We start from the raw sequence: 14,966 nt of genomic DNA on the forward strand, positions 1-14,966 counted from the left end.
ATTAAAGTCCAAAGGGTCCAAAATTAAACTAAGTTTGATTTTAACAAAAATTGAATTCTTGGGCTTCTTTGATATGCTGAATTTAAACATGTACTTAGATTTTTGATTATGGGCCCAGTTTTCAATTTGGTCCAAATCAGGATCCAAAATTATTATATTAAGTATTGTGCAATAGCAAGAGATTTTCAATTGCACAGTATTCAGCAATAGCAAGAAATCTTCAATTGCACAGTATTGCGCAATAGCAAGAAATCTTCAATTGCACAGTATTGTGCAATAGCAAGTATTTTCAATTGCTCAGTATTGTGCTATAGCAAGAAATATCTAATTGCACAATATTGCGCAATAACAAGAAATTTTCAATTGTAGTTATCTTTCTTTGTCCAGAATAGTAGTTGAATCAACTTAAATCATTGTTTTATACAATATACAATGTATATTCACTTTTACTACCAACTGATAAATTGAAACAATCTTTACCATTCAGTGATAATAAGCACTTTTTTTACATTTTAATATTTTATGATGTATATAAATGAGTAGTTATTGTTGCAAACTCCATTAGAAATTTGAATTGAGATCAGTTTTGGAATAAGGGAAAGGGGGATGTGAAAAAAAAATCGGGAAGGGGGGGGGTTAAATTTTTCTCATTTCAGATTTCATAAATAAAAAGAAAATTTCTTCAAACATTTTTTTGAGAGGATTAATATTCAACAGCATAGTGAATTGCTCAAAGGCAAAACAAAAATTTTAAGTTCATTAGACCCCAATTCATTCTGTGTCAGAAACCTATGCTGTGTCAACTATTTAATCACAATCCAAATTTAAAGCTGAATCCAGCTTGAATGTTGTGTCCATACTTGCCCCAACCGTTCAGGGTTCAACCTCTGCGGTCGTATAAAGCTGCGCCCTGCGGAGCATCTGGTTCTTATTGGTCTTATAGATTAATGTAATCATGTGTTAGTTTCCATTTTGGTGGTATTATTATAAATTATTGAATTTGAGTTCAGGAGATAGTGGATTCAATAGTTATCAAAGGTACCAGGATTATAATTTAGTACGCCAGACAAGTACAAAGTTGAAGAGCATTGAGGATCCAAAATTCAAAAAAAAATGTGCCAAATATGGCTTAGGTCATCTTTGCCTAGGATAAAAAAATCCTTAGTTTTTCGAAAAATTCAAAGTTTTGTAAACAGGGAATTTTCAATTTTCACAACCCGACTTCATCTTTCTATCCCACTAAAACCTGGCATTTGTCAAAGCAAAACACTTGCCAATTTATACTCAAAATAATAAATCCTTGTGAGGGATGAGATATCTTTCAGCAGACTGTTTACTCAATCATAACTTGACACAAGAGTGCACATGTTGAAATGTCTCCTTTACTATAAACCATTAATATTATGTTAATAGACCTAAATATAAAGCTTTACTACAACTTTCACATAAACTTAACATGATCAAATAAAATGAGGTCAAGGTCAGATAAACCAAAAGAAAAATACAGTACACCTTACAATAATTGAATACACTAAATATAGTTGACCTATTACATATAGTTGCAAAGAAATAGACTTAACCAAGAAAACTAAACATTGACCAATGGACCATGAAAATTAGGTCATGGTCAGATAAACCATGCCAGACACAAGTACACTTTATAATCAATCTATGCATTAAGTATAGTTGATCAATTGCTTATAGTATCTAAGAAACTAACTTAACCATGAAAACATTGACCAATATACCACCAAAATGAGGTCAAGGTGATATAATATATACCTGCTAGACAAACCTGTACAGCTTACAATCCACCAATACAACAAATATAGTTAGGCTACCTTTTGCCTATAGTTTAGGAAAAACAGACCAAAACACAAACACTTAACACTGTTCAATGAACCAAGAAAATGAGGTCAAGGTCAAATAAAACCTGCAAGACTGACATGTACATCATAAAACATTTCCATACACCAAATATTGTTGACCTACTACATATTGTATTAGAAATCAAAGAGCTGAAGAGCTCTAAGGGAAAAGACGGCCATTGTTTCAATTTTTAGGGGGGTATCTTTCGATAGTCTACATACAAGGAAAGAGCAAAAGAACAGCTAGAACATATAGAAAGGCTGACAATAATGAAACTAATTGTTGTTTATTGTTATTTCATTTCCTTAGTCAAAAATTCATCATAGAGACAATTTGGACCAATGAGATCTACACCTTCTAAATCAAAAGATTTGATTAAAGTTGGGAGTTAATTATCTAAAATTCAATTGAATTTAAATATTTTAGAATTTTAATTATTTACAACTGAACGGCAGGCTAAGACCATTCTCAATTTTTTGTGACAGTATTCTCAAGAAAGTGAGGACTGAAAAATCTATTCAGTTTTAATTTTCCATTGATAAAAGTTCCCAGTTACAACTCTCATCACAGGGATACATGTACTTATAAAATCAAATATGATTGATATAAGCTGTGTGAAGTTTGTTTCCAGATCCCACATTTTGATATATTTGTAAAATTCATGAATAAATAGCTTTAAACTACAACCAGATGCTCTGCAGGGCGTAGCTTTATACGACCGCAGAGGTTGAACCCTGAACGGTTGGGGCAAGTATGGACACAACATTCAAGCTGGATTCAGCTCTAAATTTGGATTGTGATTAAATAGTTGACACAGCATAGGTTTCTGACACAGAATGAATTGGGGTCTAATGAACTTAAAATTTTTGTTTTGCCTTTGAGCAATTCACTATGCTGTTGAATATTAATCCTCTCAAAAAAATGTTTGAAGAAATTTTCTTTTTTATTTATGAAATTTCAAATGAGAAAAATTGAACCCAATTTTTTTAATCACATCCCCCTTTCCCTTATTCCAAAACTGATCTCAATTAAAATTTCTAATGGAGTTTGCAACAATAACTTCTCATTTAAATACATCATAAAATATTAAGATGTAAAAAACCTGCTTGTTATCACTGAATGGTAAAGATTATTTCAATTTATCAGTTGGTAGTAAAAAGTGAATATACATTGTATATTGTATATAACAAAGATTTAAGTTGATTCTGGACAAAGAAAGATAACTCCAATTAAAATTTGCTATTTCACAATATTGTGCAATTAGATATTTCTTGCCATTGCGCAATACTGTGCAATTGAAAAGACTTGCTATTGCACAATACTTAATATAATAATTTTAGATCCTGATTGGGACCAACTTGAAAACTGGGCCCATAATAAAAAATCTAAGTACATTTTTGGCATTCAGCATATCAAAGAACCCCAAGATTTCAATTTTTGTTAAAATCAGACTAAGTTTAATTTTGGACCCTTTGGACTTCATCTTCGCTAGCCAAGGGTTAGGATCCACTCCCGCTGAGAGCGGGAGTGGATTGTAACCCTTGGCTAGCGAAGATGTTTGGACTTTAGTGTAGACCAATTTGAAAACAGGACCAAAAATGAAGAATCTACATACACAGTTAGATTTGGTATATCAAAGAACCCCAATTATTCAATTTTGATGAAATCAAACAAAGTTTAATTTTGGACCCTTTGGGCCCGTTATTCTGTTGGGACCAAAACTCCCAAAATCAATACCAACCTTCCTTTTATGGTCATAAACCTTGTGTTTAAATTTCATAGATTTCTATTTACTTATACTAACGTTATGGTGCGAAAACCAAGAAAAATGCTTATTTGGGTCCCTTTTTGGCCCCTAATTCCTAAACTGTTGAAACCAAAACTCCCAAAATCAATCCCAACCGTTCTTTTGTGGTCATAAACCTTGTGTCAAAATTTCATAGATTTCTATAAACTTAAACTAAAGGTATAGTGCGAAAACCAAGAAAATGCTTATTTGGGCCCTTTTTGGCCCCTAATTCCAAAAATGTTGGGACCAAAACTCCCAAAATTAATACCAACCTTCCTTTTGTGGTCATAAACCTTGTGTTAAAATTTCATAGATTTCCATTCACTTTTACTAAAGTAAGAGTGCGAAAACTAAAAGTATTCGGACGACGACGACGGCGCAGACGACGACGACGACGACGACGACGCAGACGACGACGCCAACGTGATAAAACAAAATTTTGCGGTCGTATAAAAAGCAATATTTAAAAAAATAATGAAAAAAAAATGACCACTACAATAATTATGTTGGTACGCAAAATTATTTTTTAACTGATGACTACTTATCATATATATACTTAATGTGACATTTTTAGTTTTCATATACATTAACTTTCATTTTAGTGGGTAATTACTGATCAATTGAGGTGCTGATTATAGCCTCAGATTAAAGCATTGCATGTTGGTGTGTGAATCATCTACACTACAGCAAACATCATTAGGTTTATATTTAACAAATACGGATTTTAAATTAGTATACAAATACTGTGAATGATTTTTATAATGAATAAAGGATATCCCTGTGTAGTGTGGCATTCCAACAATGACGTCACTAGGTTAGATATATTTAGAATATTTCGTAATACTGATTTTTCCGGACTGTAAAAGAAACGTATATAGTGTAAGGGAAAGCTCAATATACGATAATTTCATGAGAAACAGAAGGGAAGTGTGTAAAAAATGTATTTAAAGTCAATCTGTTCTCCTTGTCATCAATTTCAGTATGACATTTTGAGGGGGTTTCCAAACTATCAAAACAAAATGATTGACGTGAGGGAATGATACTCTGGCCAACCCTATTAGGGAATTGACGGCTTGAAGCCGTCTTTCCCCAAAAAAACAACCTCAAAAACTTAAATTTGACCAGTGAACCATGAAAATGAGGTCATGGTCAGATGACACCTGCATGTGAGACATGTACACGGTACAATCATTCCATACACCAAATATAGAAGACCTATTGCATACAGTATAAGGATAACAGACCAAAACACAAAAACTTGACTATAGATATAGGAAGATGTGGTGTGAGTTCCAATGAGACAACTCTCCATCCAAATAGGAATTTTAAGAAAAGTAAATCATTATAGGTCAATGTACGGCCTTCAACACGAAGCCGAATACTGAACCATAAAAATGAGGTCAGATGATGATTGCCATTTGGACATGTACACCTTGCAATCCTTCCATACACCAAATATACAAGACCTATTGCTAATAGTATCTGAGATATGGACTTCACCACCAAAACTTAACCTTGTTCACTTAACCATAAAATGAAGTTGATGTCAAATGAAAACTGTCGGACAGGCATGAATACCTGACAAGGTACGTACATACCAAATGCACTTATCCTAGTACTTATAATAAGAGAAAAATATATATTACAAAAAATCTTAACTTTTTTCAAGTAGTCACCTAACCCTGAAAATAAGGTCATGGTTCATGGAAATGTGACAGATGAAAACAAAGTATGAAGCATCCAGGTCTTTCTCTTTCTTAAATATAAAACTTTTAAGAAGTTAGCTAATTTTTGCCACCGGATCACTATCCCTATGCTAAATTTCTGCGACAAAAGTTGCAGGCTCGACAAAAAATGGCTGTTAATAAGTGTGTGGTGAATATGGACACACCTGGGCATGCAAATTGAAGTTTTCAAGCATAGCAGGGTCTTGTAGATCTATTTTAAACTTGAATACATTTTGTGTTTCAGAACTTGAATGATTAACTAAGATTTGGACATTAAATGTTTCATCAACATCACAGGTACTTGTGGACAGGATACCCTTTGGGTGCCCCTGAGTGGGAGTATCCCGAATGACCCCCCATGTAGTTTAATTTTGATTTATTTTTCATTAAACGTTTATTTAAATTGTTTTCACTGGGAATATATGTCGAAGTTACTGACAAACAGCATTTGAGATTTTTGCCAGTCGACTGATATGTATATAGAGAGAAGGTAAGTCACTCTGGTTTTGTTTACTTGAGGTACCAATTAGTAATCACCTTAAAAATAATATTAATAAACGATCCTACCTTTCATGTCACTGACTTCTTTCCTTTCAATAATGAATTTGCTCTTTAGAGATACATATATTTATTAAATCGGAGCTCAAATAGTCCAGTAATTCATTGTTTTAATCGAACGATTCACAGTTTTTATCGACATTTTGAAATGTTCAAAGCACAAATGACGGAAGTGATGACGAACTGACATCTGGCGAGTAATCGGCGCAGCAACGACAACTCCGGTCTTTCTGCCGAGGACTTCCGAATTGCACTGAAACAAATAAAAAAGACAGAGAATGACTAAAAAAAGTACGGGAAAATTTAAGCGGTTTTTATGAAGCTGAAAATAGTATTGAAAAACGACAAATATTTATAATGAGCCAAACAGGTGCTAATTCATTGTTTAACTGGTTAATAGAAAGTTTGAAAGAAACCACAGACACTGAATATGTTGACTTACTTGAAATAATGTCAAAATTTAAGGCTCCAGTAACTGGCCTAGCTGTGGGTAATTTCATGAAAAAATTTTTCCCCAACATGAAAGTAAAACAAGGTCGTTCAAAATATGAGTGGACAAAAAAAACAAACAGATATTATGGTATCAAGTGGAGAAATGAAAATCAGACTGAAATTGCTTTCAGGGAAATATTTAGTATTGTCCCTAGTGATTTTTTTATATTATCAAACCTCACAGATGCTTTAACACTAGGCCATTTCACTGGCAATATTATAAATGGAAGCAAAGTTCTAATTGAAATAATTTTGAAAAATGACAAAAGCTGGAAATTGCTTTTTAGAGGAAAAACCATTAAACCTGAAAGTCTTGGTATAAATGCAGTGTACACCATAGCTACTGTTTTTGATATTGTTCGTCAACTTAATTACTGCAGAGGTGTTCAGAAGATAGATGAATCCAAAAAGAAATTGACTAATTTTAAAGAGCATGTATCGAAAGCAGGTGATGAAAATTCCAATGATATTTCTTTTCGTTCAGGATCCTGTACTAGCATTTTGCCATTTAAAACTTCAAACACAGTTTCATTTATTTGTTCCTACTGCAAGAAATTAGAAAGACCACCTAAATTGAAACCTGAAAATAATGTCAAGTCAGATCAAGATTGTGCAAATGAACCAAATTCTCTTGATGTCAATAGCAATGAATGTATTTTGAATAAAAATTCTACACATGATAATGAAGAAAATTCAATTACTTTATGTGAATCAGACAATAATGACATGTCAACAATATTAAATAACATTTTTCCTGACTGTTCTGACAAAATGAAAACTTTTCTTATATCCCAAAAAATGGCACTTGAACGACACCCCAATGGAAGGAGATGGAACAGAGATATAGTTCAGTTGTGCTTATCCTTATGGTGTAGGAGCCCCCGTGGGTATACTGATTTGAGAAATAGTAAGTTCTTGGTACTTCCTTCTCAGAAACTTTTACAGCGGTATAAAAATCGCATTCACCAGGAAGCAGGTATTAACAAAGAAATGCTTCATTGGATGAAAAATGAGGCCAAACTTAAAAACATTCCTCCAGAGGGATATGACGGGGGACTTATATTTGATGAAATGTCCATTCAAGCTGATTTACAGTTTAAAAAAAAGGATGGTGATATACAATTAATCGGTTTTGCTGAATGTTTACCAGAATCTTTAGTCTTTAATCAGATGGCAGCAAATAAAAAGCAACAGACTCTTGCAACGCATGCACTACAACTAATGTTCTTAGGGTTTACAGGATTTAGATTCCCCTTTGCTCACTTTCCTTCGACTACAGCATCAGGTCATGAACTTTATCTGTTACTTTGGGAATCTGTCAATATGCTTTCAAATTTTGGATTTAAAATACAATTTATAAGTACTGATGGGGCACAGTCCAACAGAGATTTGTTTAAACTTTTATTGCCAGAGTTTAGTTCCATGAGTCCTGTAACTTGTTCATTTAAAAACATTTATAGTTATGATAGTCCCAAAATATTTTTCATCATGGACATCTCTCATGTTATTAAAAAAGTTCGAAACAATTTATTGAAAAGTGGTACTGAAGCTCATTGTAAAAGACATTTAGTGTGTGGTGAAAAATACATTGAGTGGAGTCATTTCAAACAAGCCTATTTATGGGACATTTCTTCACATGTTTTTCCTGTTTACCACAAATTAACACAGGAACATTTTTTTTTAACATCTGAAGCCAAAATGAGAAATTATTTGGCTGAAGATGTCTTAAATGGTGATATGCTTCATTTAATGGAGCTTTACAGAAATAGTCTTGGTGATGGCGGATCATTAGATGCAACAATTGAACTATTAAAATGTACAAGTGTGCTTATTAAGAACTGCAGGGATTCAAGGCCTATTACTGATATAAGTGATGACCGACTGAAAGACAATCGTGATGCGATGGATTGGTTTGTTCATTGGGAAAATAGTGTAAAAAATAATGCAACCATAAAAAATAAGGAAAAATGTTTGATATCACACCAAACAAGACAGGATATTATATCTGCTGTACTAGGTTTTGAGGAGCTTTGTTTGTACAAGCTGAAAAAGTCAAATGCTTCAATTATCCCTAACAGGATTAATAGTGATGTGATTGAAAACATTTTTTGCCAGCAAAGGACCTTACATAATGGTGCCAACAGCAACCCAACATACTTAGGATACTGTCATTCTATAAATTCTGTTATACTTGGTCAAGCATCTGTATCAAAGAAGTCAAATACTGGTGGAGTTGAAGAAATTCAGAAACAAAACTGCCCATCCCAAAAGGTATGTTGTTATACTGGTTAATTGTTTGTAAAAGGGTAACAAAATTAAGATCATAACATGAAATTTTTATTCAACAAATTTATTTCATTTTTTGTAACTTCCATGTATTTTATTTAATTTATGTTACTTAATATTTTGTTCACTGATGTCAGAGTGAGTTTCTAAAATTCTAAATATATGCAATATTATGTAATTAATCAAAGAACATACATATTTAGTTTCATATTTCACCAATTTTTTGTTAACAGTTTTATCAATGATGCTGTCTCCTTGATGTTTAATCCCAAACCAGTGGCAGATCCAGAAATTTTAATGATGGAAAAGGGGGGACTGACTGCCCAAGATGGGTACTGCTCCAGTCAAGCTTCAGTGGTTCCCTAAATAATCAACCAAATATTACCCACAAAAAAAAAGGGGGGGGGGGTTAGCCCTATAAATCCTAAGTTTAAATGTGAGTTAATAAATAAGTTTAATCTACCTTATATTATTGGCAAAGGGGACAGGTAAATTGTTGATCTTCTTCTGTCAGACTTTTCCATTCATTGTCATCCTGAAGCTGAGCACAATTTCTGTGATACCAGAGGGAACATAAATCGCAACAGATCCAATCTTCTCCCTCACAATATGCTAAATTACAAACTGCACATTTTTCATCAGAGTCATCTGTTGTTTTCTTTTTCTGTCCTTTCCCCTTTCCCTTTCCTTTTCCTTTCCCTTTCCCTTTTCCTTTAACTGATGTTCTTTTACTCTTTTTTCTTACAGGTTCAGACGGTACTGAAGGACCGGGGTCAGATTGTACTGAAGGACCGGGGTCAGATTCAGTCGAAACAGTAGATATCTGAAGAATACCACTTGGTCCAGCTTGTTCAGTGTCCATATGAGATTCCTCAGGTGTGTTGACATGTTGTGTTTCTAGAATTCCTTTAACAAGAACATGTATAATTCCATCTTTCTTTTGCTGAGCATTTGCTTTAATTTTAAAATATTGACCAAGTGAAATCAGCTCCTTTTTAGTAAATGAATTGTCATTAAAAAACTTTTCACTTTGCATCAGTTCAGATTTCAACCTTAAAAATGAGACTTCCTTATTTGTAGAATTATCTTCACTGAAGAACTTCATATTAAAAGATTTAGTTGCTTTTAGTGATTTTTGCATTACCTTTTTCCGCAATGCAACACCTTTTTCTTTTTTCAAAAATGTTAGATAATCTCTTCTAAATTGACTTAAATTGACTTTCAAAAATAAGGTGACCACTGACTGGAATATTTCAATGTAATTTTCACAAGCCATAACCATTGTTGATAATATATTAGAAATGTCTTCATTTTGGTCCTCTGTAGGCTGATTTCTTGAACTTACTACACATTTTATCCAAGTTTCAAAAAGATTATAATTTCCAAGTACTTCTTCTTTTACACTGCTAAACAAATACTTTCCAGTATCCACTAATCTGCCATGAGTAAACTTTTCACGGCATACTATTTCCAGTTTTTGAAAGAAATTAAAGGTTACATCTGAAACATTTGTCAGACTTTCTCTTTCATTTTGCTTGCGTTTAGTTTCAAGTAAAGTATCACCCTCAGTTGTTGACATATTTAATTCGTCATACGAACAGGTTAAAGAGTTAAAAATATCCATTTCAAACTGATATCTGGCTAAATCTGTTTCCTTGCCTTTCACATATAAAGAGTTTCTGATTTTTTTGGATAAAGTGTATTTTAATTTTGCTAAAACATACCCACTAATGTATCTTAATTTTCCCTTTCCAGAGAAGTCCATTTCCTGATCAACAGTCAGTTTCTTTAAAGGCTCAGGAGCTGCCAAATGAAGGTGAGTTGAGAGATTTAAAAAAAAATCTTTCTCCAAATAAAACATGACTGAAGTCAAAAGTTGGAACTGTGGCCCATTAATTTGTTGACCATAATAATTCAGTAAAGCAATTACACTATCTTCATATTCCTTTGAATTTATGTGCTTGTTAAATTTAATAAAATAATCATTTCTGTGTTTTTGTGAAAATTTCACTTCTCCCTCCGGAAAACAGTTCAAACCTATATCTTCCATTATAGAGCACTGTGCTTGGAACCAGTCATGAAAATGTTGATAATTTTTGGAAATTGCATCGCTGAAGACTAAAATATTTGCTTCAACTGGTGTGTCAGTAAATGCTTTGAGAACAGTGTCTAAAGCCAGTCTAGAACCTGACTTATCTGGAAGCAACTCCTGATCAGTACCCAGAATATTTTCAATAAATTCTAAATTGTCAATTTCAGATTCTGAGAAATCAGAGTCTACTTCAAGTCTATCAAAAATCACAGTTGAATCTGAATCATCACCACCCCCATCATCATTATCATTATTATCATCATCATTATCATCATGTTTGCTTTCATTATCAGAGGTTTCTACATTTAGTTTTCTGCAACAGGTTAAATCATTTCTTATAATACCAAGTGAAAAACTGTCATAAAAGTTGAATACATTGACTGGATGTTTTCTACACAAACTTTTCCTAAAATTGATTACTCTCAAACCTTGTATAGAAACTGCCCTCCCTATTGCTACTCCAAGTTGACCAGGTTGAATACTGTTATTACAATCAACAACAAGGTTTTCAATTGTCATCCCCTGTGCTTTATGGATGGTGATGGCAAACCCTACTTTTAAAGGCAGTTGAACTCTCTTTGCCAACACTATTTTGTCCACAGGATCAAAAGTTGTGAATACCTCTTTTGCTATTGTGACAGTCAATGTCTTATGTTCAAGAGTGAATTTTACTTCTACTGAATCAGTGTTAAGTTTTGTTACTGTACCACAAAGTCCATTAACTAATATGTCATTTAAATTTTTAATCAGCATAACAGGACAACCAAGTTTTAGTCCAAGATTTTTAGGTGCAAGAAATTTGCTTAAATAATGTTGTGAACCCTCATCTTGAGACACATACACTTTGAGATCTCCTTGAAGTGACTGTATTTTATTGTAATTAAATAGATCTACATCATAATTTCTGGCAAAAAGGTGAACACATTTATTTAATCGCTCATTCTGTAATGGCCTATCAAGTGATTTCAAAAAAGCTACACTGTCATCTGAAATATCTCCAATTTCAAGTTCATTAATGCATTTGATAAGGCTTTGGTCATCTTGTCGATGAATAATATTTAAGTTAATTTTATGCGAAAAAAATGTATGAAACCATGGTACAGTAAAACAGTGCTTGCCAGGATCTCCATACAACTCATTGGAAACTGGTGGAAGTTGGAAAAAATCGCCAACCAAAACAACTTGTATATTTCCAAATAGGTCTGTTGAATTTCTGGTATTTTTACACAAAACTTGTACCTGATTGAAAATTTTAGCACTGATCATAGATGATTCATCTATGATTAATGTTTCAACTGTTTCAATATTGTGCTTGGCAACAGTAAACCTCTCATCTGTTTTAACAAAATGAATTATTTCTTCATTTAAGTGTCTACCGTCCTCTACCCCGGACCATTTATGTAAGGTTTGTGCCCTTAGGTCTCCGTAATGCGTTGCTGCAATTCCGGTAGAACAAACAATGCTGACATTTTTCCCCTGCTTAAATCTCATATAGTGTACCAATTTCTTTACTAAAAAAGTTTTCCCAGTTCCTGCCTGCCCAGATATAACTAAATTATGGCCACTCGTGGCTAATTCAAAGGCTAATTTCTGATCTTCATCCATAATCAGTTTAATTTAGGCTTTCCCGTACTTATTTTAAAAAACTGTCTTTTTATTTGTTTACTTTCTGCTTTCCCGTACTTTTTTTAGTCATTCTCTGTCTTTTTTATTTGTTTCAGTGCAATTCGGAAGTCCTCGGCAGAAAGACCGGAGTTGTCGTTGCTGCGCCGATTACTCGCCAGATGTCAGTTCGTCATCACTTCCGTCATTTGTGCTTTGAACATTTCAAAATGTCGATAAAAACTGTGAATCGTTCGATTAAAACAATGAATTACTGGACTATTTGAGCTCCGATTTAATAAATATATGTATCTCTAAAGAGCAAATTCATTATTGAAAGGAAAGAAGTCAGTGACATGAAAGGTAGGATCGTTTATTAATATTATTTTTAAGGTGATTACTAATTGGTACCTCAAGTAAACAAAACCAGAGTGACTTACCTTCTCTCTATATACATATCAGTCGACTGGCAAAAATCTCAAATGCTGTTTGTCAGTAACTTCGACATATATTCCCAGTGAAAACAATTTAAATAAACGTTTAATGAAAAATAAATCAAAATTAAACTACATGGGGGGTCATTCGGGATACTCCCACTCAGGGGCACCCAAAGGGTATCCTGTCCACAAGTACCTGTGATCAACATCTTCACTTGAAGCAATAACTTCTTTAAAGGGAAACTTCGCAAAAAAATGAAAATTTTATATTATGTTTATTTGATATAAATAATCATATATTCATTAAAATTATTGTTCAATTCTTCAAGATAAGTGATTAAAATTAAAATTAAAATCCCACTATCACCTCTCGACTTATCGCCATTTTGACGGCATCTCCGATACAAATTGTCACGTGATGAGTATATTTGAATAAAATATCTGAATACCACAAAGCCAAAAAACAAGCATGGCATATCGTATATTCAGTATCAAAATGACTTGTCAAGCGTACGGATGTTCAACTCGGAGTTCACATGGCATAAGCTTATACACTTTCCCAGATCCTGCAAAAAAGAAAGAGTTGTACCAGACGTGGATGATTAACCTTAACATAACACCAACCAGCTTCACTCACAACAAGTTCAAGAAAGTGCGTGCAGACCATTTTGAAGCATCTTAATTGTTTCGATGGAAATTTGATAGTAATTATGATTTTTTTCTCATGAATGTTTTTATTGCTATTTCGTTCTAAGCCTGGTTGAAAGGAAATTGTCAGATTGATATAGTTCAGTATTTCTGCATTCATGCATTAGTAACAGATTTTGTGGTTTACAAGTAGAAGTTTAGTACACGGATAAAAAGTCACAACAAATTTGTTGATAATTGTTGAATATATACAGGAAAAAAATCTTCAAATATTATATTATTTATTACATTTATTACATTTTTTAAAAGTTTATGAACTTGTTTACAAGCCTTAAAAATAAAACTTGAGATATTTGATTTCAATCAGGCAAAGGATATATATATTTCTAGGGACAGTGAAGCCATTTAAGGTACCTAGCCACTTTGGCATTTTGATTTTATAACAATTATTTGATGTCATTGATATTTATTTAATAAATAAAACTTGCTTTGAAAATAATATTTCAAGAACAAACCAAAAAAGAATTAATTAATTTACGTTTTCTCTTTTAAAGCAAAATAAACTCGAAACTGAATTATGACGTTTTCTTCTGTGACTTTCTGTCGTAAATTCACAAGTTCAATGAAGTATATATTTTTTAGGTACAAAAATACTTATGTATACATAAAAAATTACGTAAAACATTTAAAGGGTCATTTGTTTAATATAATAATGGTTTAAAAATAAGACTTTATTTACATGTAGTACAATTACAGATGCTGTTTAACCCCCCCCCTTTTCCTTTTCCATATTGTGCCATATTTAAAGGTTGAAGAGGTGATAGGTAGATGGGAGCATATGTCTTCCCCGATTCGTGTGGAAATTTAATAGATCTTACCGCCCCCTTGTTATGCTTTATAGCTGTCTACTAGGTCAACGCAGTTGCATAGTCCTACAAGTTAAGGCTAAGCAGTTTCGGGATATAAAATGTCGACAGCTAGGCTAACGAAATTTGTAACTTGATTGATTTATGGTCAATCGTAGGAGTATTTTTTCTTCCTAAATTTATGATAACAAGGTAATAGATAGGAATACATCTAGTGGGGCGGACACTAGTTTGGAAGTTGTAAAGGCTTTAGACTTTTCGAAATACTTGCCCCAAAAAAAATCTTTTATCTGTAATAGATTTTATTCATTTCGGGTACTTCTAATATGAAAACCGACGATCTTTTACCGGAGGTCGTGTATTGGTGTCACATTCAGGTATTCTAGTGACTCCCTGCGGGCTAATAAACTGGTGACATTACGCAATTCAGGTACATGCATCGCTTCCCAGCTGTTTGACACAGGTGTGCACAGGTAAAAGTGCCATCGAAAATGCTGTCAGGTGTATTATACATCCTGTTAACAATGTATGTCCCTAACCTGATTGAAATACACAAAGCCGTCCAAACATGAAATTAAGAGTTTAAAATTTATATCTACA

At 33.1% G+C, this 14,966-nt stretch overlaps 1 protein-coding gene across 1 annotated transcript in view; it reads right to left on the bottom strand.

Annotated features, from left to right (window-relative positions):
• LOC143063456 (uncharacterized) overlaps window positions 1-12,558 on the bottom strand; it is a 132,413-nt gene extending 119,855 nt beyond the window's left edge. The window contains exon 1 of the mRNA XM_076235619.1: window positions 5,953-12,558. Within this exon, the coding sequence (XP_076091734.1) occupies window positions 9,191-12,418 (3,228 nt within the window). The 5' untranslated portion in view covers window positions 12,419-12,558 and the 3' untranslated portion in view covers window positions 5,953-9,190. The remainder of the gene's footprint in view (window positions 1-5,952) is intronic.
• Between the last annotated feature and the right edge of the window lie 2,408 nt (window positions 12,559-14,966).

The sequence above is a fragment of the Mytilus galloprovincialis genome, chromosome 2 (assembly GCF_965363235.1).
Source record: "Mytilus galloprovincialis chromosome 2, xbMytGall1.hap1.1, whole genome shotgun sequence".
NCBI classification, from domain to species: domain Eukaryota; kingdom Metazoa; phylum Mollusca; class Bivalvia; order Mytilida; family Mytilidae; genus Mytilus; species Mytilus galloprovincialis.